The 26,349-nt window shown below is 44.6% G+C and overlaps 1 protein-coding gene across 2 annotated transcripts in view; it reads right to left on the reverse strand.

The window, feature by feature from the left end:
- Nucleotides 1-12,855, reverse strand: part of LRRK1 (leucine rich repeat kinase 1) — a 75,075-nt gene extending 62,220 nt beyond the window's left edge. The window contains exon 1 of one of the 2 annotated variants that reach the window (XM_081838625.1): nt 12,724-12,855. In XM_081838625.1, coding sequence (XP_081694751.1) covers nt 12,724-12,790 — 67 coding nt within the window. In that variant the 5' untranslated portion in view covers nt 12,791-12,855. Of the gene's footprint in view, nt 1-9,435; nt 9,605-12,723 lie in introns of those variants that run through there. The other variant, XM_081838626.1, reaches the window with a different exon arrangement.
- Between the last annotated feature and the right edge of the window lie 13,494 nt (nt 12,856-26,349).

The following is a 26,349-nucleotide window of genomic DNA, read 5'->3' on the forward strand; positions in this document are numbered from 1 at the left end:
CCCACTTCCTGGAAAAAACCCCTCTGATAATATAAGCAGTTTTTAATTCCGTTGTGCTCCAGCTCTGCGTTTAACCTAGTTTCAACAGTGCAAAAAAACCCAACAGCATTTGCATGAATCTCAAACAGTAGCTGAAAAAATTATGTTAAAGCATAATTAAACGCATTATGCAAACACAGAAAGAAATAAAATTTTGTTATAGAGCTTAATTCATGGACTGCAAAGCTGGCATCTGTGGGCAAAACTCTTGTGCAGAGGTGTTCCTTAGTGTCTGCAGGGTCCCATCTTCTGACTAAAACTAGGCTTTGAAGAAGCCCCCTTTAGCCAAAAGGATGAGGTGAATCTTATATCGATTGGCTTCTTTTGCAAGCTATCCTTAATGCTAGTGTACTAAGGGACAAAAAATAGAGGAATTGTGATAAACTGCACATTGCAACTCACATATTCTTTACATTGGGAGTAGGTGGTAGATCTCTCGGTGATGTGCAATAGGTCAGGAAAAGTACCTGATTCCCAACTGTTTAACAATGGCAATAACACCAACAAAATGACTTTTCCCAGTTAAAGTATGCTGCTAAAATGAAGGACAATAACCAGGAGTGTGTGTGTGTGTGAGTGTGTGAGAGAGAATGGTTCAGTTCTGGTACTGAACACCAATTCCTCAGCTCAGAATGTGCTCAGAGGCACCCTGATCTAACTGCATGCCTTCTGCTAGAACATGGGGTTCTACGAACAAAAACCCAAGCAAACATTCCCTATTATGCCTGAAATCTGTGCACCCCCCCCCCCCGCTTTATGCATGAACATTAAAATGACAGAGTAGCATTCTTTAGTGGGGGAAAAGCCCAACTGTCTGTCATTCTCTAAATATAAAGCATAACTCTTGATTTGTGTGACATCAATGCGAGTCATTTTAAGAATTCTAGAGTTCTGAAATACCCACTTTGAAGGCTTTTATCACCATCTCTTATTGCCTTTCTTTAGCACTCTGAATGCTTCTCTGGATGGATTTACAATTCCCCCCCCCCCATTTTTATTTGCAGGAAATAACTATATATATGATAAAACACAAAGTCAAGGAAAATGGAGCTGCTTCCATTGCAATCTCCATTCAATGGCCACATCGCGCAGGGAACTCACCTTGTCATTATTCGGAAAAGCAGCTCCAAACCCCTCTGAATTTTAAGTCAGATTTGAGGCAGCGCAATCCGCAAAGTCCGATGTAAGCTAAAAGGCCATTAACCCATCACATACTGCAAGGAACACTCCCCATGCGCTCTCCCATGCTCTTAGCACCTTGTGGCTGAAAAGGAAACCTTGGTCTGAAATAATTACAGATAATTTTTCGCTTTGGTGGTTAATGGACATCTCTGTGTCCCCTTGCAGTGAAACCCAAGCTGTGGGTTCTGAGATAAATAAGCTGCAGAAAAATGGGAGTGGGGTGGAGGGGCGGAAGGGAGAGCTTGCAGGGTTACCTCAGACATCAAAGTCCTGCATGACACCAGATGGCTGGGGCTGCAATTTATTGGATTAACCTTTTCCTGTTCCGATACTTGATTGATCAGAAGATGAGCAAGCCAGAAAAAGAAAGCAGCGGGTGTGTTCACGGATTTCAAGAAATAACAAAGTATATTGATGCAGATGTATGAAAATTAAACTAGATTTAGGCTGAAACCCTTAAAAAAAAATATCAAACCACTTACTAAGGAGTTTGCTTAATCAAGATTTACTTCCAAGCAATGATTTGCATAGGGAGTCTGAAATCCCAGGCACACTTACCTGGCAAGTAAACCTTGTTGCACACAGAACATATTTCTGAGTAAATATGAGAAGGATTAGTGGTGCAGAAAGGCAAATATAAACTCTGGACTTGGCGGGTCTCGTGCCCCCCCCCTTTAGCTGGCGCCATTCTGCTTCATGTACTCCACACAATTTGGGAAGCTGGTCTTGTTAGGTTCAGAGGATAGGTTCACATTCTTGTTAGGTTCACATTCTGCTGGTGGTGCCCTGGACTTCTGTCCCAAATGCATGGCATCACTGGGCAGGACTGTTTCGATAAGATTTGAATTACAGCATCCAAAAAAACAGCAGGTTGTAAACAATTGCACAACAGCAGAGGCAATTTCTGCAGGTTCTTCATGCACACTCCCTGCTCTGCAAATGCTCCCAAGGCAACAGAAATTGGCTGCATACATGCAATCTGTTTAAAGCGCATGAACCCCTCCCCCCAATCCTGGGAACTGTAGTTTACCCTGTGAGAGCCAGTGTGGTGTAGTGGTTAAGAGCAGTGGACTTGTAATCTGGTGAACCGGGTTCGCTTACCCGCTCCTCCACATGCAGCTGCTGGGTGACCTTGGGCCAGTCACAATTCTCTGAAGTCTTTCAGCCCCATCACCTCACAGAGTGTTTGTTGTGGGGGAGGAAGAGAAAAGAGAATGTGAGCCGCTTTGAGACTCCTTCGGGTAGTGATAAAGCGGGATATCAAATCCAAACTCTTCTATGGTTCCGAGTACCCTGAACAAACTACAGTTCACAGGATGCTTTCAAAAAAGCCATGTGCTTTAGGTGTGTGGAATAGCTGTGACCACGGTTAAAGATAAGTTTTATTTAAAATAACAATAATGAAAGTGGGAAGGCATTCTGGATAACTTTGTATCTGGAATTGTAATAATAATGTATAATAATAATTTATTATTTCTACCCTGCCCATCTGGCTGGGTTTCCCCAGCCATTCTGGGCGGCTTTCAACAGAACATTAAAAACAGAATAAAACTTCGAACATTATAAACTTCCTGAAACTGTAGCTGGACTGTTGCGTTGATGCTCTTCTTTGTAGTTTGTTTGTTTGTTTGTTTGACTATTTATTTAATTTGTATACAGTGGTACCTCGGGTTAAGTACTTAATTCGTTCCAGAGGTCCGTACTTAACCTGAAACTGTTCTTAACCTGAAGCACCACTTTAGCTAATGGGGCCTCCTGCTGCTGCCACGCCGCCGGAGCACAATTTCTGTTCTCATCCTGAAGCAAAATTCTTAACCTGAAGCAATATTTCTGGGTTAACGGAGTCTGTAACCTGAAGCGTATGTAACCCGAGGTACCACTGAACTTCATCTGCAGCTCTTAGGGCAGTTCACAATGTAAATATACAATATAAAAGCACAAAATACATGATTGAAAACAAGAACGAAACAACCTACAAAACAATGTCCCCCACCTTGTAGAATTAAAATATCCCCAGATGATACATGGCTCCTCTAGCGAAGTGTAGGTGTCCATGTTGATCCTTGACCAGCAAATGTTTGATACTTGACCACACACCATACATTTAAAACATATGACTACCCACACAAAGCATCCTGGGAACTGTAGTTCACCCATCGCAGAGCTACAATTCCCAGCACCCTTTTTAAAAATAAAAAACCCAAGGTGTTGTTGTTGCTGCTGTTTGGAATACTTGATGCTGTTTGGAAGCCTATTCAGGCATATTACAGGCAGTTATGACAGACACGCCAGCTTGCCTGATCGCTGCTCCACTTCCCTCTGCGAGATGCAGATACAGTGGTACCTCGGGTTACATATGCTTCAGGTTACAGACTCCGCTAACCCAGAAATGGTACGTCGGGTTAAGAACTTTGCTTCAGGATGAGAACAGAAATCGTGCTCCGGTGGCGTGGCAGCAGCAGGAGGCCCCATTAGCTAAAGTGGTGCTTCAGGTTAAGAACAGTTTCAGGTTAAGAACAGACCTCTGGAACGAATTAAGTACTCTACCCAAGTTACCACTATAGAAGGCACTGTCCCGAGGCACACATTTTGTTTGGAAACTGTTCAAAATAGGTTGCTAATTGGGGCAGAATTGGGGATCTGGAGACTTATCTCACTGCCACCAGTGCTTTAAAACTGTGCTGGCTCCTGGCCTGTAACAAGTCTCAATTCAAAATGCTGGTGCTCATGTTTAAAACTCTTATTGTACTTTAAAACTCCCAGTATGTTTCCGAGCACAATTCAAAGTGTTGGTGCTGACCTTTAAAGCCCTAAACGGCCTCAGTCCAGTATACCTGAAGGAGCATCTCCACCCCCATCGTTCTGCCCAGACGCTGAGGTCCAGCGCCGAGGGCCTTCTGGCAGTTCCCTCGCTGCGAGAAGCAAAGTTAAATGGAACCAGGCAGAGGGCCTTGGTAGGGGCACCTGTCCTGTGGAACGCCCTCCCATCAGATGTCAAGGCAATAAGCAACTGTCTTACTTTTAAAAGACATCTGAAGGCAGCCCTGTTTAGGGAAGTTTTTAATGCTGTATTGTGTTTTTAACATTCGGTTGGGAGCCGCTCAGAGTAGCTGGGGAAACCCAGCCAGATGGGTGAGGTATAAATAATAAATTATAATAATATTATTATTGAATTTCTATCCCATCTTTCCTCCTAAGGGAGCCCAGGGCAGTGAATGTATCCACAATTTAAGGAAACAAAGAGAGAACAGAAATATTCTAAAACAGTGAAAACATTCTAATTTAGGGTTGCCATATTTCAAAAATGTAAAAACCAGGGTACCCCAAAAATTGTTGAGCTTTTTCAACTGATTTGCCTAAGATCCAGGAAAAAGTGCCGCCTTTCGGAAATCCCCCCCGGACGTCAATTTTGCCTTTGAAAACCCAGTCGTGTCCGGGAAAATCCAGACATATAAATCTAATTGGCTTAAGGCCAGGGTGTGTGGGCTGGGGGAAGGGGTAATAACCTCAGTTACTTTCAGTGCTTTTCAATAATACTTGTGGATCCTCAACCCTAAGCTAGCAGGTTCCTCAGCAATGCTCTCCTCTCTTTGCTTTGTTCTTGCTTGCCTGACCCGCCCTGAACTTCAAATCTCCATGGGTCTGTTTTCCGGGAATTTTCCTGATCTCTTCGGCTAGTTGCCAGGCTACACCACCCACATCCCAGCTTGCTTTCTTAATAAAATGTCAAGAAAGAAGGTGATGAAAAAACTGAAAATGACTCAGCTCTGGGGTGGAAGTTAGGCTGTGTATTTTGCCTCCTGGCCTCAGCCCAGTCCTGGGAGTCTGCAAATATTCTTAAAACTGTAAGCAAATCCTGTTCCAATGTCACTGTCAGTTCTCCCCTCCCGCCCCTAAATTCAGATGCATTCATGAAATATGCATAAAGGTAAACAGCTCTTCACTTGACAAACCCTTTCATGTTGCATTTCCAAGGCAGATTTGCCTGCACAAAGGGAATAGGGGATCAAAGCCCCTGAAAATGTAGCCAGCAAAAAATAAAAATACAAATATGGAGAAGGCAATTGCTGGACATTGGAATAAGTAGTCAGTCATCAGTTGCCGGAGCTCGACCTCAGCCTGAACCTTTGCGGCTAAATTCATTACCAACTTCCCTCACTCAGACCCCAGGAGACCCTAACCTCTTCAAATCACTGGACACTGCTTTTGTCAGGAGCGCGATACATTTAAAGCAACATGGTACAAGTTAAAACACTCATGGCTCTCCATTCACATGCCCCATCCTGGAAACTGCAGTTGGTGAAGGGCGGTTGGGAGACCCCTATTGCGCCTGGGAGAGCTACAATTCCCAGAGTTTTCTGGGATGAAGGAACTGACTGCTAAGCCACTCTGAATATTTTTAATAGGAGATGGTTTCCTTAGCCTGTTCTTTATACAGCTATCCCAGTTTTGCTGTGCCTTGTTAACAGCCAGCAAGTTATCTTATGCAAAGATTTTCCCCAGAATGCCATTGTGTTTCAATCATTTTAATATCTTTCAATTGTGTGTTTGCAGCCCTAGCTTTTTGGGGAGATATAAACTAAATAAATACAGTGGTACCTTGGGTTACATAAGCTTCAGGTTACAGACGCTTCAGGTTACAGACTCCACTAACCCAGAAATAGTACCTTGGGTTAAGAACTTTGCTTCAGGATGAGAACAGAAATCGTGCTCCGGTGGCGCGGTGGCAGCAGCAAGAGGCCCCATTAGCTAAAGTGGTGCTTCAGGTTAAGAACAGTTTCAGGTTAAGAACGGACCTCTGGAGCAAATTAAGTTCTTAACCCGAAGTACCACTGTACATACATAATGTTAAGTTGTGGGTGAACATATCAGATGACACAGCGATTCTTCAAACAGCTCTTGTTTATTCACAGGCCAGGACAGAACTGAACTGAAGGGTTCAGTCAGCCTGCTTATATAGAGCTCCAGTACAACGTAACTGTAACAATTTTCTAAAACTATCCAATTACTGAACATCACTTTCGATTCCTTATTTGCATAACTATCTACAGTATCCCCCTGCTGGTCCAGGGTGAGAACTTCAGTACATAACACATAAACACGGGATCTGCTACCACCATGCTTAGCTCCCCACTTCAAATATAATTCCATTCCGGTACCCCAATACAGTCGTATCTTGGAAGTCAAACAGAATCTGTTCTGGAACTCCGTTCGACTTCCAAAATGTTTGGTAACCAAAGCGCGGCTTCTGATTGGCTGCAGGAAGGTCCTGCAGCCAATCGGAAGCCACAGAAGCCCTCTCAGACGTTCAGGTTCCAAAAGAACGTTCGAAAACCGGAAAATTCACTTTCCGGTTTGTGGCGTTCAGGAGCTGATTTGTTTGGGAGCCAAGGCGTTTGAGATCCAAGGTACTGTTTAGGGAAGCTTTTAATATTTGATGAATTATTGTATTTTAGTATTTTGCTGGAAGCAGCCCAGAGTGGCTGGGGAAGCCCAGCCAGATGGGCGCAAAATAAATACATACACACTACGACTGTATACACATACTAAACACCCTCCAGACTGGTAGCTCTCTCTCCCTCTCTCTTTTTTGGTGGGTATATCCTGCAAAGACACACTGCTATTGTGTCTTTGACACAATAACAGTGCATTAGTGCTGGATTTATACCAGGCTGTCCACACGCCATTCCATTTCCTTAGCTGTTCTGCAAAGCTGCCCCGATGCTATTGTATTGCCACCATCCAGAAGGGCATTACTCAGCTACAGTACAACCAAAGTTGGATCCCCACTCTCACCGCCTAGCATTTGTGGCATGAAAGCTTGCAGGATTTCAGCAGGAAGTTACAAGACGTGAACTGATTGGAAACGAAGTGGCATGCCTGCCCCGGAACTTTTGCAGGCAGAAACAGTACTGAAAACAGGGCCGCATATAACCACCCTGATACCATCCTGAGCACAAATAATCACGAATGCACAATGAAAAGGACCTCTTGAGGGGCTCTGACCATTACTCAAAGCACAGGTGGGGAAGGGAAGGCAGGATTCAATGCAATTACGTTACACAGCTTTTTCAGAAGTTCTGCAAACCCTTTAATACAAGACAAATAGGGATTCTCAGAGAGTTCTTGCCTGGAGTGATTACCAATGTTCTCTTTGCATTCCCTGGTTGACTGAATTTGCAATTCAAATTGATAATTTTTATGTAACACAAGTCACGGTTGATCATACTCCAAAATGTACACAACACTTCCAGGCTGCAAAAGGGCAGGGTTTTCTCTCTCTCCAGATTTTCAGTTAAGCAGTACTTTGTGATAATTAAATAAGAATAATGATCAAAACGTTCTGCTCCAAGTAAACCCAGCTCAGTATCAAAGTGAATTTCCACAGCCAGGAAATTCCCAGTTTTTTAAAAAATCTCACAATAGCTGTGAGCTCCCTCGATTGCTCCCTCTAAGCTCCAACCTCATTTCCTCACCTCATTTTCCCTCTTCAAATGTTATTATTGACCTACCTCACAGGGTTGCTGTAAGAATTTGTAATGAGTATTGAGGACTCTAAAGCAACATACGGGTACTATGTAATTAACACAAATCTGCAAAAATTCTGCCTTTAAAAAAAACCTTGCCAACCTCAATCTCTCGTTCTTATGGAGGTGTAAAATTGCATCTGGGCTGCTACCACTTGAGGCTGCAGATGGGAGTCTCACATGACTGAACTCTCTTCCATGCAAAAATCCTCCCTGCACACAGGAACCCTAGAAACCTAGGGTTCTAAATTAGCTTTCTCTGTGAAATGCTAATTTTGTATGGAGAGAACCACCAATGTACACTCACACCTGTAATCTAAAGATGTAGAGCCCTCACACATTGCTTAGCGACAGCTGGGCCTGGGACATTGTCAGGAAATTATATATTAAGCCGCCTGGAGGAAGTTAACGAACGGAAACAGCTCAGCAAGTGGAACAGAAATCAACTCCATCCTCATTTAAAGAGTCAGCACAAAGATTAGTTTCACCCAGGGCTTTTTTTTTCCAGCCGGAACTCACCCAGAACTCAGTTCTGGCACCTCTCAGATGGGCACCATTGCTATTATAAGAAAAAAGGAGGCATGCATGAGCTCCGGCACGTTTTCCTAGAAAAAATAGCACTGGCAGGACCATGTTGAGAGCCTCTTTCCATCTCTCTAAATGCTTCAAGACAGCCACTTCAGCTCCCTTGGGAGCTATCCTCTAATCTCCTTGACCACCTTCCACTTTCACCTGTCCTGGGGCAAAACCTGGCGACAGTAAGTGGTTGGCAGTGGAAAGTGCAGGCGTGACTGAACAAACATGGCAAACATTGTCACGGAATCATAGAATCACATCCAACTGTAGGGACGGGACCATGAGGATCAGGCCCTGCAGTGCCGACATCTTTTGCTTGTACAATAGCTGTACTATTTTATTCCGCATCAAGCACACCAGGGCATAGCCAATGCAGTGTCACCCAGATTTTGGGACTTCAACTCCCATCAGCCTCAGCCAGTGTGGCTAATAGTCAGTGATAATGGGAGTTGTAGATATACAAAGAGATGTTCAAATGGTAACAACCCCAGATATACACAGAGATGTTCAACATAAAACGAACCCCGCTGGATCAGGCCACTGGCCTATCTAGCCAAGCATCCTGTTCTCAAAACAACCAGCCAGATGCCTACGGGAAGCCCATAAGCAGGACTCTCCCCTCCTACGGTAGTATCCTGCAACTGGTATTCCGAGGCATATTGCCTCTGACTGCGGAGGCAGAGCCTAGCCATTGTGGCTGCTAATTGCTGATGCAGTCCAGTTATACAGTCCAATCCCACATATGCTTATCTGAAAGGAATTCCCACAAAGTTAAACTGGATTAAGTCTAAGGTAAATGCACACAGAGTGACAGCCTTGATCGTTTCTTGTCCTCTATTCCTCTAACAAAGCAATATTCAAAGTGAAACAAATCTCAGTCATGCCCTGATGAAACACACCTGCTATGTAACACTAAATTTGGGAGAGATTCTCCCCCTGGAAAAAAGTGCTCATTGTTATAACAATGTCAGATGCTTTGTAATAAGTTCCCTTTTTTTCAGAGTACCTTATTGTTTTAAGGCATCCAGTAATTATTACGTTCATGGCTCAACACGTAAACGTACATACACAGAGAGACACCCCAAAATGAGTTTTTAAGATATAGACTCACTGCGAGGTGGAAACAGAAGCCTAGAAAGTAAATACCATCCACGCTCATGGAGACACAGGGATTTGCCCTAGCCCTCTGTGATCCCCGGTGAGAAAAGACCTTTGATAAAAAGCTAAAAAGCACCAGGATAAAAACCAGTCAGAATTTCTTTGCGATCGCTCAGGGAAATCTGCAATTGCACCACTGTCGAGCTTTCATTTATGCCTGGCTCACAAGCATCCAAAACGCATCCCTTCCCCATTCATAAATATATCTCGTTAACGAACGGCAGGCTGCAAAGGAGTGAGAACGGAGACGTATCCACAAACACCAGAAGTACAGCTGGCCAGGTTTCCTTATGGCTTTCTTGCAGGACCTTCGTTGTCAGAGCCGAGACAAAACGTCTTTCTGCCATGGTTTCCATAACGTGACACCCACGTTGCACACTGGTGCTGTGACACAGACTGCGATGTCTGCTGGCTTCTCCTGGAGGTGGGGAGGGAGACTGACAGCTTGTAAGGTCGGTGCCTGATTAAAGCATGAGGGGGAGCAGGTAAATGGATCTGGATTTGATGGAGCAGGGCTGAAATTAGGGCTAGTTCAAACGGGGCCTTAAGAGGGCTTTGGGAGTGTTTTGGGTTGGAGGCACAACCTATGGGCAGTGCCATGATCCCTGTACCCAACAGTCAACCGGACACTGAGTTGGAGGCTACAGGGGCTCTAGATGGGAGTGCTGGGTTAAGGGCTCAGGCTGACTGGGGGAAAAAGAGAGACCAGTGTGCATTAAGTAGCTGGACAGTAACTGCCAGTAAAAGGTAAAGGTAAAGGGACTCCTGACCATTAGGTCCAGTCGTGACCGACTCTGGGGTTGCGGCGCTCATCTCACTTTATTGGCCAAGGGAGCCGGCATACAGCTTCTGGGTCATGTGGTGAGCATGACTAAACCGCTTCTGGTGAACCAGAGCAGTGCATGGAAACGCCATTTACCTTCCCACCAGAGTGGTACCTATTTATCTACTTGCACTTTGATGTGCTTTGAACTGCTAGGTTGGCAGGAGCAGTGACTGAGCAACGGGAGCTCACCCTGTTGCAGGGATTTGAACCGCCAACCTTCTGATCGGCAAATCCTAGGCTCTGTGGCTTAACCCACAGCGCCACCCCGCATCCTAATAACTCCCAGAGGAACCTCCAAAACCATCAAGACTGATCCATCTTTCCCTGAAAAGCCATATGCTGCCCACTGCATTCCAGCAGTTCAAGAGTGCACTAGGAGGGAGGCTATGGAACAGAGGAGGAGTGGCTGCCTTCAAGCCAGAGGGTTGGCCCTTTAAGGCTCTGAAGGGGGTGGAGCCAAGAGGAGGCAGTCTTGGGACAGAGGTATAAAAGGCCTCAGTGTGCTCCCGACCTTTGTTGGAGCAAGTTGCTCAGCTGGGACAACCTTCAACCCGCCTTGCTGTTTCCCTATGAGTTCTAGCATCGGGCCAGAACATCACAAGGGCACCTCTGGACTGTCAGTACCTTGTGGGAGGGATTCAAGGGCATGCCATGAAATTTAGATTTGCACAATTGAAGTGAATTAAAGAAATCCACTTTTATAGTGGTACCTCGGGTTACAGACACTTCAGGTTACAGACTCCACTAATCCAGAAATAGTACCTCGGGTTAAGAACTTTGCTTCAGGATGAGAACAGAAATCAGGCGGCGGTGGTGCGGCGGCAGCAGCGGGAGGCCCCATTAAGCTAAAGTGGTACCTCAGGTTAACAACAGTTTCAGGTTAAGAAGAGACCTCCAGAACGAATTAAGTTCTTAACCCAAGGTACCACTGTACAAAGAAATGGACTTTTTGCTGTTGGGAAAGTGACAAGGAAATGGGGTGGAAGAGCGTGGAATGAACAGATGGTTACTGGGAAGATGTATAAACACCCCACAAGCAAATCAGGATGATCATTATCATACAGCCTCCTGGCAAACAAATCAGAATTAATGCTCAATAAATAGGTCATTTGGTGAAGCCCTATGAAGAACTTGTTCACATCAGCACTGCGTATTTTAAGCACTCTTTAAGAGTTGTGGCTTCTCCCAAATAATCTTGGGAATTGTAGTTAGTTAATGGGGCCAAGAGTTGCTTGGAGGCCCCTCAGAGAGCTATAATTCCCAGCACCCTAAGCAAACTACAGATGCCCTAGGCTGCCTTCCCTGTTCCTCTGTGGCTCACCTGGGCTGTGGTTTGGGCAAGCTGTCCATTGTGTTGGAAAGTGGCCAGAAAGAGCAATCAAGCTTGCTGTTGGTGAGGGCTGGGCTGGGCTTTTTGGCTGGCCCTTCCCTATGGGTTTCTTTTGAGGGGGGCAGTGATGTGAGACTGGAAGGAAGGGTGGAGAGACAGACAGGGCTGCCTCCTCCGCTTCTATTCTCCACCGTGATTTTGTCAGCAGTCTCCAGAGCCGGAGACTGACAGCAGTAAAAGACCTCACCCCAAGGGTTGTGGAAGAGGAGACTGATGATGAAGTTAGGTTGTTATATATCAAGGGATCTGATTTTTTTTTTACCTTGTGTCATCCAATTTTCTTCTGTATATAATTTTTTAATTAACTTTTTTGTTTTACAATTTAAAATATTCATTTTACTTCCTTAAGATATGGCTTCCCTTCTTCTCTTTCCATGGTTCATTTTACAAATCATATATATCCCTGCATATTTTATAAAAACTATACCATTCAGTATTCCATTATTGCATCCATCAAAACTTACTTACACTGTTGAATATATCTTAATGCTGCCAGCGTTTTCAGCCGTACACAATTATTTCCCATATATTCAATAAACTTTTCCAATCTTTTTTAAATGTATGTTCTTCTTGTTCTCTTATTCTATATGTTAAAGTCTGCAAGTTGTGCATATTCTGTCAACTTAAGCTGCCATTCTTCTTTGGTTGGGACCTCGCTCGTTTTCCATTTTGGGACTAACCAAACACGGGCAGCAGTAGTATCATACATAAATAACCTTTTTTGACACCTGGGAATTTCAGTCTGAATTATCCCCAACAGAAAGGACTCTGGGGTTTTTTTGGGGGGAAAGTACTTTTAAACATTTTTTCCAATTCATTATGGATCATTTCCCATCATCCAATTTTCTTAATATTTTGTATACTTGTTGAATGATACAAACAAAGTTTAAATTGTTTTTTTTTATCTCATCCCGTTTGTGAGCTATGAGGGCTTGGTATTTCAAAGACCCTAGTATATACATATTTGCATACAGCTGCATGGAATTATCAGAATTTGCCTTAGGCAGGAAAGATGTTTCATTTACCGTCTTGTGCCGCCATGTCTCTCTTGCTGTCGTCCTCAGAGTCCTCTGTCCCCACGCACCAGTACATTCTGGGCTGCTGCTCGGGCGTTTCGAGAAATCTACTTTCTGATACATTTAATATCCAAAAATGAAGTTGTCAAAACTCAAAGGCGAGTGTCCAGCTTGGAGACTTGGGAAATCCTCGTTATGCAGCTTGGAAGAGAGTTGTTCTTTAAAAAGGAAAAAAAAATCTAAATTAATCCTTCCAGCAGGTCAGGAATTAAAAACACCACATTTTCTCCTGTCCCTCAGGATTCTTTGTTCCGTACATCACTTAAAAACAGTTATAAATAACTTCCTTACGCAGAAGCTTTAATACATTGCAGCAACAGGTTCTCTGGAGTTTCACGCTCTACATTCTTGTCTAATTTTTATTCTATTTTTATGGTGCATATATGCAGTGCTTTTTTTCTATAAAAAATGCTTGGATGCTTGGCTACTCATATTGAAATACTGCCCCTTGATGAGGCCAAACTTAGATTCACAAAATGTTTAGGGGTATACGTAGCTCTGCATCCCCTGCCCCCAAAAAGCACTGCCTATATGTATTGATGGACGCGGGTGGCGCTGTGGGTTAAACCACAGAGCCTAGGACTTGCCGAGCAGAAGGTTGGCGGTTCAAATCCCCGCGACGGGGTGAGCTCCCATTGCTCGGTCTCTGCTCCTGCAGTTCGAAAGCACCTCAAAGTGCAAGTAGATAAATAGGTACCACTCCGGCAGGAAGGTAAACGGCATTTCTGTGCACTGCTCTGGTTTGCCAGAAGCGGCTTAGTCATGCTGGCCACATGACCTGGAAGCTGTACGCTGGCTCCCTCAGCCAATAAAGCGAGATAAGCGCTGCAACCCCAGAGTCAGTCACAACTGAACCTAATGGTCAGGGGTCCCTTTACCCTTTACCTTTTATATGTATTGAAATGGTGGGAAAGAACCTTTGAGACTGGGCAGGCTTTAAATAACCCAAAGAAAGAAGCAAAAATGAGCTATGAGGAAGCAAATGGAAGGGTAACTGGAGGTCAGAATCACTGGCTACAGTAAATGAAGCTTCTTTCCCAATGCTGGAATAAAGTTTTGCAGATAATGTGCTCGGAAGGGAAAGCCTTACCTAGTAATTCCCTATTTAGAGATGGAGGAGGAATTTATGAGTTAATTTATGAGTCCATTTATAATCAGGGTTGTGACATTTGATCAATTGAAAAGCATTTTGTACAATGACAAAGGGTGCCCCAGTTAATTGGCCAGAACATTTTAAAGCTGTATTTAATATTGACTATTTAAAAAAACCCACAGAGAGCAAAGATCGCTTTAAGACAGCCGCTCCTTCCTGTTATCTTAAGGTGTGTATCCTGGAAAAAAGAACAAAGACGCTCCAGCTAAAGCTCATAAATTGTAGCTTATCAAAAAGTTCAACTCTATTCATCTGGGTGTGAACAGAGGCAATGGTTTACTGTTCTATGGCAGATGTTAATATACTCACCACTGCCAACAGGTGATATCACCAATCACAAATAGTGTGAAGGACCATTGTGCTCATTTTGCTACACTTATACTTTGCTCAGATGCCAAGATGGATAGCTCACTTGGATAGAGCGTGGTGCTGATAATGCCAAGGTTGCAGGTTCCATCCCCATATGGGACAACTGCATATTCCTGCATTGCAGGGGGTTGGGCCAGATGATCCCCAGGGCTCCTTCTAACACTACAATTCTATGTTTACAGTATCACCAGTTACTGCTGTTGTCACATGGGCTGCCTTCAAGATGTGATTTTATTTTGTGGTATCTATAAATACAGGCAATCCCTTTTCATTTATTCCTATTTCCGCTGAAGAATGTAAGTTGTGGATCAATGAAACTTTTAAGCAGGACAGAAAACTAGGATTTCAGAAGGAGAGGTCAAAGTTAGAAACAGAATTGCTAGAACCCAATACTAAGAATTTGTCTAGAATGTATAATCTGCTGCTAAAATGGAATACACAGGATGAAACGGTTAAATCAGCCATGATTAAGTGGGCACAGGATATTGGTCATGATATTATGTTTGCTGACTGGGAGCAGTTATGGACCACAGGTATTAAATTTACGGCATGCAGTGCCCTGAAAGAGAACATAATGAAAATGATCTATAGGTGGTACATGACCCCAGTCAAGCTTGCAAAGATATATCATTTGCCCAATAACAATTGTTGGAAGTGTAATGAATGTGAAGGAACTTTTTATCACCTTTGGTGGACCTGCCCAAAGATTAAGGCCTACTGGGAAATGATCTATAATGAAATTAAGAAAATCCTTAAGTGGACATTTGTAAAGAAACCGGAGGCTTTTCTCCTGGGCATGGTCGGCCAATTGGTACCAAAGAAAGATAGGACCTTTTTCATGTATGCAACAACAGCAGCAAGAATCCTTTTGGCGAAGTATTGGAAGACTAAAGAATTACCTACTCTGGAAGAATGGCAGACCAAGGTGACTGAATTTATGGGACTGGCAGAGATGACCGGCAGAATCCGTGACCAGAGGAAAGAGACAGTGGAGGAGGACTGGAAAAAATTTAAAATCTATCTTAAAAATTGTTGTAAAATTTCGGAATGTTAAGATGTCAAGGGATTGGATATAAAGAATTACAGCTATAAATTGAAATTTATAAAATAGAATTTTTTCTTTAAAGAGAATTAAATATAAAAATGGGATGAAGAATTGCTAAAAATTTTAAAATATGGATGCAGTGAAGGGGAGGTTTGGGGAAGTCGTGTTATGTTTATTTGTTTTTTGTTTATGTTGTAAAATCAATAAAAATTATTTTTAAAAAAAAAAGAATGTAAGTTGTGTTTTTATACGTCATTATAATTTTATAATTGTATCTATTTCACTCACTCCTGATTCTTTATTTTTACTTTCTTATTGAAAGCTCCTTATGTTGAACTATATCATTTTGTTGTTCATATGCTTGTTTTTCTCTTTGTGTGCATTGTCTGTTTTTGTTGCTCAACAAACTTTCTTTTTTTAAAGAAAAGTTACTGCTGCTGTGGTCATTTTGCATCCATTTGCAGCCAATGTGGCACCTTCCAGACCCTGATGGACCTCAATACCCATCAACCCTGGCCAGTTGAAACCAATGGGAGTTGGACTCCAGCAAACCCATTGGCTACCCCTGATTGAACCTAATTGTCACAGACTGTACTTTTGCATTCTATTGCCATTCAGCTCCGGCCTTTGCATTTCCTCCCCTCCCCCGTTATCTTCCTATATACATAAAAACATAAGGCCGTCATCACACAGCCCTCATCTGTAGTGCCACAGCATCACAATCCTGGATTTTCCATGAAGAAGTGGACTGGGAAAAGGGAAATGTGAGCTTAGTAGTTGCATGGGGTGGGAAGGAGAAGCTCTGGAGGGTAAATGTGTGTGGGGGAATTGCAGGGGGGGCTTAGTGAGCAGAGCAAGAACGGCACAGCTCTTTACATTTTGTGTGTGTGTGTGTGTGTATATACACTTGACAACTGAGAGTGACACTCTGTGCATCTAGTGAAGTAGGCCGTAGCTCACAAATACTTAAAGGTAAAGGGACCCCTGACCATTAGGTCCAGTTGTGGCCGACTCTGGGGTTGTGGCTCTTATCTCGCTTTATTGGCCGAGGGAGCCAGTGTACAGCTTCCGGGTCATGTGGCCAGCATGACTAAGCCGCTTCTGGTGAACCAGAGCAGCGCACGGAAACACTGTTTACCTTCCCGCCGGAGTGGTACCTATTTATCTACTTGCACTTTGACGTGTTTCCAAACTGCTAGGTTGGCAGGAGCTGGGACCGAGCAATGGGAGCTCACCCCATCACGGGGATTTGAGCCGCTGACTTTCTGATCGGCAAGCCCTAGGCTGTGTGGTTTAACCCACAGTGCCACCCGCGTCCCTTTTACAAATACATATCACGCCATAATAAAATGCGTTTCACTAATGTGACAAGCAGACTCACATGGCTCCCTCTCTGGAAATTCTTTTTTAAGACCCTATCTGCTCCTGCACAGTGTGCAGCATATAAAAAACAGATGCTTTCTTTATTTAGAACTATTGTACTGTGTTTCCTCATATTCAAAGATAAACAACTAAGATCTCTTTAGCTGGGTGCATAGGCAAGTTGTCACCTGATGTTGCAGGCAGCCAATGGGGAGTGTGCAGGTGTGAAACTGGGTCACCCAAAGCCATAGTGGGAACCGACAAATCTGCCTTATACAGTGACACCATTCTGAAACCCTGGAGAAACACTGCCAGACACTGTAGGGGGTACTGGGCTGGATGGCTCAATGGTCTGATCTAGTACAAGGCTGCCTATTGTTCAGATTGTTAGCCCATCTAGTTCAGTATTGTCTGCACTGACTGGCAGCTGCTCTCCAGTGTTTCAGGCAGGGGGCGCTCCCAGTCCTACCTGGAGAAATTGGGGGTTGAACCTGGGACCTCTGGTATGTAAAGCAGCAGCATTGCAACTAAGCTACAGTCATACCTCGGCTCCCGAATGCCTTGGGAATCGAACATTCTGGCTCCCAAATGATCGAAAACCGGAAGTGATTGTTCCAGTTTTCGAACATTCTTTTGGAAGCTGAACGTCTGACAGGGCTTCCGATTGGCTGAAGGAGCTTCCTGCAGTCAGTCAGAAGCCACGCTTTGGAAACTGAATGTTTCAGAAGTTGAACGGACTTCCAGAACGGATTCTGTTCGACTTCCGAGGTACAACTGTATAGCTCTCCTCCATATTTCAGCATTTGCACTGCTAAAGTTCACATCACATATTCTGGGAAGCAGGAGAAAAGACAGAAAAGAAGCTTTGCAGAGGTCAAAGGATGATCTCCGAGGTGCTGGAGCAAACTGCAACCTGCATCTGGCTGGCTCTTCCACGGCAACCACAAGCCCAGCTGAAAAGTGTAGCAGGAAGTAGCAAGACAGATGGCAGAGAGGGGAAGTGGGGAAATCCAGTTTGTGTGGGCAAAGGGCAGCTTCAATTTGCTACCATTCCTTGGGGGGTGCAAAAAGAGGTGGGGGTGAAAGACAAGGTCGCCCCCTTTAATCTAAGGGGGCACCTTTGTTTTTGGTTTTGAAAACAGCCACACATTCAGCAGAAATCCATGCACATCCACCCCCCCATCATTGCATCTCCGTGCAAGAAAATACTGCACCTGTTGAATTTCTGGCTCCTTCCCCTCTGTGTAGCCTTCAGGCAGCCACATGTCAGTAGTGGGTGGGGCCAGAAGCAAAAGTGGGTGGAGCAACAAATGTAAACGTTGCCTTGTCTGAAGTAGGCTACCTGCTCATTTACCTACCTGTTTGTTGTTCTGTCATTGTGCTAAAGTTGGCATGGCCATCTACTGGCAGTCACACAAACTGCAATGTGTTGACAACCTTGCACACACACACACACACACACACACACACACACACACAGTCATACCTCATGTTACATTTGCTTCATGTTACTTTTTTTTCAGTTTGCTTCCCCCGGCAATCCGGAAGTACCGGAAAGGATTACTTCCGGGTTTCGCCACTCGCGCATAAGCGCTAAATTAAGCTTTGCGCATGCGCACAAGCGCCAAATCGCGCTGCACACCTGTGCAGATACAGCACTTCAAGTTGCGGGCTTTTCATGTTGCGAACGGGCCTCCGGAACGGATCCCGTTCGCGACCACTGTACCAGAGGTACCACTGTGTGTGTGTGTGTGTGTGTGTGTGTGTGTATGTATTTCCCCAAACAATTTCCCCCTGATAAGAATGCATTTTGTACATTAGATTGAATAACATATACATTTTCGCGCACATGTGTGGGTTGAAGAACTGCATCACAAAATTTGGAGAAGTGTGAACTTCAAAGGAAAGCTGTGTTTCAGTTCATGCATTGCTGCAGGAAGTGCAAAACCGGTGGGTTCATATTAAAATGCAAACTGAACAACTTTTACCCTCATCCCTACTAACAAGGAGATAAAGTGATTTTCTTTGCGGGAAGTGGGAGGGACCTTCAGGTGCTTAATTAATACAGGTCAAAACTATTCCTGAAGGCACAGGGGAAGGGGGAAACTGCCAACCCTAATCCCACTACAAGGTAATTCATCCAATTACCCAATAACTTGTTCTCTTGCTTTTAATTCTCTTGCTTCAGGTTGAGCTTAAAATGCCTGTTACTTCTGGATCTAACAAAATTTAGCATATATAGTTCAGGAGATGAGAGCCTGTGGCCTTCCAGATGTTGCTGAACTACAACTCCCATCAGCCCCAGCAAGCAAGGCCAGTGGCCAGGGATGATGGGAGATGTAGTTCAGTAACATATTGAGGGCCGAGGGCTCCCAACACTGAAGTGACCTTTCTGGGATGCAAACAAGTCTAACAAATAATAATGGTGATAATATTAGTGCTAAAGCAGGTGAGGGTAGCTGATGGGTCTCAAACCCTCGATGAGTTAGAGACTTCCCCTGCCTGCGAAGACAGACTCTGGAGAATTGAGCGGACGAGACCAACGGTCAAGAAAGCGGTTTCTGCACATGGTATAGAGAGAAATAAGGGGCAGGTGGGGCTTGTCAACCTGGGAAGGTAGTCCATCTAGGACAGCGGTTCTCAACCTGTGGGTCCCCAGATGTTGTTGGACTACAACTCCCATCATCCCTGAGCTCTGGCTTGCTAGCTAGGGATGATGGAGTTGTAGTTCAACAACTTCTGGGCACCAAGAGGTTGAGAAAGGGTGATCTAAGAGAAGGAAAACTCTGATCCTAATCCTCCACTGCCTTGAGGGATATCTTTGGGAGAAGAGAAGGTTAAGGAGTAAACACAAATTCAGAGCGGAGTCGCTAAGATGGATGGAGCCTTGTACGGCTCCTTCCGGCAACTCCTGCAGCCATGCTGGTGTCCAGCATATTGCTCTGCTTTCCTTTGGACCACATCAGGGAGGGTGAGGAGGGAGGGGAGTCTTGTCATGTGGGCAGCCCAGGACCTCCATATACACTGCCCAAGCTTGTGCCTCGGGGATGTCATTTTGGTGCTGTTAACACAGCAGTTTGACTTCACCCCCAGAGGCACACTCCAAGACAGGTGCATGCGAACGCCAACAACAATCCTTACACTGGCCCCGGATGGCAGGCCAGTTTTAGCGTTCCCCAAACTTCAGACAGACGGCCAAAGCTGAGAGCAAAAGCCTTGCTGAATTGCTGCGCAGTGAGTTTCAAACCAAGTTCTTGCAATGCAGGAGGCTGTGGCTAGAAGTCCCTTAGGGGCCACTTCTTCCGACTCTTCAATTCTATGACTCCTTCTGATACAATGATTACATAGCTTAGCCTTGGTAGGTTATAACAAGTTTGGGAAAACTGCTCTTTTACTGGAAATGAATGTACAATAAACATAGAAAAACAGAATTAAAAAATTCCTTCCAGTAGCACCTTAGAAACCAACTAAGTTAGTTATTGGTATGAGCTTTCGTGTGCATGCACACTTCTTCACACATGAAAGCTCATACCAATAACTAACTTAGTTGGTCTCTAAGGTGCTATTGGAAGGAATTTTTTTATTTTGTTTCGACTACGGCAGAGCAACACAGCTACCTACCTGTAAATAGAAAAACAGGTAACAGACATAATCAGCTCATTATCCTATGTAATATAAAGAGTATAAAAAGAGTAGTCACCAATAACCTTAAGGTCAGTCCCATTTTGCAATAAATAGGAGGTTCAGTCTGGTACTAAAAGCCTCACAGTTGGCAAACAGTTTTCAAACATTCCTTCTGCCTCTCACAATTGTAAGCTCCACCTATAGCTTATCTTAAAACCCTTGGCATGGGGTTTGTTTGTTTCTTCATTTTGGGGAAAGCAAAAACAAGGAGCTGCAACAAAATAATAATAATAACAGCCATTTCCATTTTAAAAGAAGTATTGCAGCTTCCATGATCCAGAAAGTAAAAGCGCTTGTTATTTTCAATAGCCACAAGACTGACTTCCATGGCAGCCCACATCAAAGTTAGAAAGGACAAGTGGGAACTGCAACAAAATGTTGCAGTGTATCCTGGTCTTATAGCAGGACTTTTTCTTTTCGGGGTGCCAGCAGTCAGCTGGATATACCCTCTCCAAAATACTCCATTTTCCATTTTACTCTAAGTGACACTCAGGAAGCTCTGTCCTCATTGGGTTGGTTTTGTAGGGGGTGGTGGTTGTCCCCTTAGGGTTTTTTGTAAATATTTTTTAAACTTCTGCAAAGCTCAGGGATACCCATTATTCCCATGGAGCATCTTGCCTGGATTAATAGGGGGATGTCACTGGGCTGACAAGATCAATTGAACCACTGTTTGAAGCAGCAGAAAATCTCAACCCACTTGAAGAAAAAGGGCAGGGGGTGGGGATTGTTTTTTAGAAGTAAACCCACTCCAAAGTCACACACTTTCTGACTCCTTCAAAGATAGATCTGATTTTCTGGGACATTTCTACCCCACCCCCCAAGAAATACTTTTTTTAAAGCCTGGGTTGAATGCTTTGACCTAGCATTAGTTCTTCAAAAATGCAAATATACCACTTCCTGAACAGGACTGTTTTAGACTACGGTGCAGGGATGAGGAACCACATGTTTGAAGAGATTAAAAATACACAAATACACACTAAGGATGGGAAAGACATTGGATTCTGTTAGAATTTAAAGGCTTGCTTGCATGCTCCCTACAGGCATCTAGTTGGCTTCTGTGAGAACAAGAAGCTGAACCAGATGGGCTCTGGCCTGATCCAGCACAGCTCTTCCTGTGGTCTTATGTAAAGGAAGACCATGATTCTCGGGCCCCAGGGAAATTAGACTGGGCTCGACTAGAGCCAGGGCCTTTTCGGCCGTGGCCCCAGCCTGGTGGAACGCTCTCCCGCAAGAGACCAGGGCCCTGCAGGACTTGACATCTTTCCGCAGGGCCTGCAAGACGGAGCTGTTCTGCCAGGGCTTTGGGCAGGATGCAGTTTGACTTACCGGTACTTTCCTTTGTATAAAACAAGCCCAAAGGAGGCCCCCAACCCGCTCACAGGTCCTTGTATGATCAGTGGTCCTGGCAAGTATTAACCACTCTCAATTCCAACCTGATAATTGTCACTTGCCCAGATTTTAACTTGTCTGAAGTAATTTTAAGATGTATTTTAATTAACCGATGTCTGTTTTAATGCATATTGTGTTGTTTTTATGATGTTTAGCCGCTCTGAACCCAGCCTTGGCCGGGGAGGGTGGGATACAAATAAAAAATTATATTATTATTATTATTGTTTGCACTTTCCAAAACAGTAGGAGAACCAAAACACGACCATCCTTTGAAATTCACGCTTCTCTTAATTTTGCAATGCAGCTCTTCAGCCAAGTACAAAAATGCACCTACCAGTGTAAAGTGTGCATACAAAGGCATATATTTGTAGGTGGGGAAACATACCAAAGAATTATATTACAGAACATTGCTCTGCAAAAGTGTGCTTATTATTTATTTGGATAACTTCACACAAAAATGCTGATGAATTTGCTTAAAACAAACAAACAAAAAACAGTCCCATGAAAATTCACCAGCATTTTAGTGTGAAGTGATGTGAATTTGCAGAGAAACGAATTTAAGACTGGGAAAATGAGAAAATCAGAGGAACTGAAATTGACCTATTTGCCCATCTCTGCTGCCAAATCCCAGCACAAACAAAAATCCATGATGTCAGGAAGAAGCTTACAATGTATACTATTTGGCTGTCTCAAGTCAGTGGGAAACTTTTTGATTCTTCTACTCTTCACTGGATACATACCCAGAAAAAGAGGACAACTGAAAACCACCAGCATGTACTATGCTACATGTTATTTTTGTTTTAATGTATCTACAAAACTTATTGTGGCTCATTTACTGTTACATTTTTCTTATGTGGTTTATCCGTTATTTAATCATAATCAAGGCCTTGATCCAATGCACACTTACTTACCTGGGAGTAAAAAAACCCTTGAACACAGCAGTGCCTATTATTGAGCAAATATCCATAGTCTGATCAGGTTGCACAAGGCAAGGTTTTAGGCATTAAAAAAATACTTCTGGTCAAACCTGTTGAGTAAACCCTCTCACTTCCACACCAGCAAGACAGCAGTAGCAGCAGCCTCTGAAAACGATAATTTTAAAACTACAAAAACAAGCTAATCCAAAGTGCAACTGAGTGCTTGAGTTTCTTTCCTTCGTTCTCCCTCCAAATCCCGTTTCCTTTTGTGCCTTTCCTTTTAGGATGTCAACATGACAGCACTGTCTTACGACTGAACTTTGAGAGCCACTTTGGGGTCTTCCCCCACCCGCAAATGAAGATTGGGATAAAAGTACTTGCCACGAAACAGACGAAGAAACAGCCACTGGCAAAATTCAGCACATGAAATTGAGGCATGCAAATAAAATTGGGAAGCTGTTGACAGTCTAAGCCATGGGTAGGCAAACTAAGACCCGGGGGCCGGATCTGGCCCAATCGCCTTCTAAATCCGGCCTGCGGATGGTCCGGGAATCAGATTGTTTTTACATGAGTAGAATGTGTCCCTTTATTTAAAATGCATCTCTGGGTTATTTGTGGGGCCTGCCTGGTGTTTTTACATGAGTAGAACATGTGCTTTTATTTAAAATGCATCTCTGGGTTATTTGTGGGGCCTGCCTGGTGTTTTTACATGAGTAGAACATGTGCTTTTATTTAAAATGCATCTCTGGGTTATTTGTGGGGCATAGGAATTCGTTTGTTTATTTATTTATTTTCAAAATATAGTCCGGCCCCCCACAAGGTCTGAGGGACAGTGGACCGGCCCCTGCTGAAAAAAGTTTGCTGACCCCTGGTCTAAGCTGACAGACACAAAGCGTACCTTGTACATGCAGCACTTATCAACACCCCCACCGCAAAGATACCTTACCTTAAGAAAAGCCTTCCGGATCAGGCCAATAGCCTATCTTAGAAGTCTAACATCCTATTCTCACAGCGGCCAACCAGATGCCCCAATACATCTCTCTCCTCTTCTGCACTTTCCAGTTCACCATCACACTGCCATCATGGCTAGTAGCCTTGATAGCCTTCTCCCTGCGTGAACTTGTCCAGGGAGACCGACGTGAACAAACGCAAATGAAGCCTTTCCCTGGCATAAACCTAAGCGATTTGGGGTAGGGTGGGGAATTTTCTCCCCTCTTATCTGTGTGAATCCAAAGCCACCTCGGGTGCAGATTGGTTGCGGGGGTGGGGCGCGGGCGGGAGGAGAAGGAGAGCATCCTAACTTTCCAAGAAGTTGCACACAGCTCGCCCGTCTGGCCAACTTGGATGGAAAAGTGGAAAAAGAAATAAAGCGGAGAGGGGGGGGGGGGGCGGAGACAACGAAGTTACAGAAACCGAGGTGGAAGAACGGCCAAAGGAAACCCGATCCTTGCCGGAGCAAAATATTATTTTACGAGAAAGCAACAGCAGCCAGCAACACGCGCGCTGCGGGTCTGGGCGCAATCTGTCCCCCCATTCCAGCAACTCTGCCCGCGTCCTCCTCCCTCCTTGAAGCGAAAAAACATCCCGCCCATGCAAAAAACCATAATCCTACCCAGGAACTCCTTGCAAGCAAGCAAGCAAGCAAACAAGCAAGCAAACAAACAAACAAACAAACAAACAAACAAATAAGCAGCGTCCCTCCATAATAAAGCTGCAACGCCAGGCACGCTTTGCTGGGAGCAAAGGGAGTTGCCATGAACTTTGCAGCGCGTTCTTAATGACTCTTCCATCGCCCTTCTTTTGGTAGTTTTGGTTTTTTTGCACGGTGCAGCTCTGCTTGAATGAGAGGGGGGCGACGAGGTAGGATGAAACAACCTAAAAATTAAAAAAAAAGGTGGGTGGGTGCAGAGAGGACTTAAGGGGCTGAGCGTCCGTACCTGCTATCCTGGGGAAAGCAGCCCCCCTGCTCTTCTCCTCGCACGCGTAAAAGCGTAGCTGCTGCTAACCGGCGAGGGTAGGGGGTTCCTCCTTCTCCAGGGTCCGGACTTAGCGGCGGTCGCAACTTCCTCGATCGGCGCTGGGCGTGGGCAGGGCAGGGAGGCGGCGAGGCGGGTCTTTGCTCTCTCCGAGGCTCCTGCGGCGGCGCGCCAGGCAGCAGGGAGGAGCGGCGCCCAGAGCGCGCTCAGTCTAGAGGAAGCGAAAGCGCAGCCCGGTCCTGCAGGGTGAGGCTGCAGCAGCAGCTCCCTGCGGAGTTGCAGGGGCTAGTTCCGAATCTGCTCACAGTCCTCTCTGTATTTGTGCCCCCAAAGGTCCTTTTAAGGGGCGGGTACTTTTCTGCAAATGGGCGGGGAGGGGGCTTTCCAAGCACTCTGATACCTCTCGTTGTTCAGTAGTCCTCAGCTACACAGCTGCAAACGAAAAGTTTTCAAATGTTTTGCGAAGTGCAATATTACAAATGAGACGCTAGATGGCGACAGTGAGCTATGCCAAATTCAATGTATTTTTCAAAACTTTTTTTAAAAAAGCATTTTCACCGCTTTTCTTTTTCATATGTGTGTAAATCCTTTCCAGACAGTTGCCAGTTTTGGATGTCGTTCAAATAAATGCTGGTTGTGCACTGAAAGATGTTCGGGGTCCTTGCACTACAAAGCCGCCCCCTGCCTGTTGCGATAAGGAAAGTGGGGGGGGATTTGTTTTTAAATTTCATAAGATTGATACAATGCTAGATTGTTTTGTTTGCAAACACCTCAAGGCAGACGTGCTGGAAAATGGGGGATAACATTTGCATTTGTCTAACTTCTCCGCAAAGAAAATTGGGACAATTGGCTCCCAATTGAGAGCCAGTGTGGTGTAGTGGTTAAGAGCGGTAGTCTCGTAATCTGGGGAACCAGGTTCGTGTCTCCGCTCCTCCACATGCAGCTGCTGGGTGACCTTGGGCTAGTCACACTTCTCTGAAGTCTCTCAGCCTCACTCACCTCACAGAGTGTTTGTTGTGGGGGAGGAAGGGAAAGGAGAATGTTAGCCGCTTTGAGACTCCTTAAAGGGAGTGAAAGGTGGGATATCAAATCCAAACTCCTCCTCCTCCTCCTCCTCTTCTTCTTCTTCAATAAGTAGCTGGCAGTGCTTCACCTCCCTTCAACCCTGTGAATAATCTCATGAGTTTGAGCCCCACATTGGGGAAAGATTCCTGCATTGCAGGGGGTTGGACTAAATGACCCTCATGGTCCCTTCCCACTCTACAATTCTAGAGTTCCATTGTCTGGAGAGGTCAACTGCTGTCTGTTGCCCATTTGCAGCTCCAAGTGGGACCTACAAAGTAGAGAAGCTTTGCCTTTTATCTCCATCTTAGATCTAATTCCTAAAGTTTTCAACTTCATTTGGGATCAGAGCCCTTTTTTGTTATGAATGAGCAAGCAAACAAATTTGTCATATGTGGAACCAGTTAGATGAAACATTATTTCTTTAAATTTTCCTCAGTAATTGGGCACCCCCTTGGGAGGATGTCCCCACACCCTGACTATTTGTGCTCTTGCCCATTGTTTTGTATTGCCTATTCTTGGCTGTGTAGCAGAACCTTGGGTGGTCTAAAATACATGCCAGCAATGCTTTCCATAGCATCTCATCCTGAACCCAAATGTGACAGGTTTCCCAGTTTT

Source organism: Podarcis erhardii (assembly GCF_964252035.2).
Source record: "Podarcis erhardii genome assembly, chromosome: 14".
Classification (NCBI taxonomy): Eukaryota; Metazoa; Chordata; class Lepidosauria; order Squamata; family Lacertidae; genus Podarcis; species Podarcis erhardii.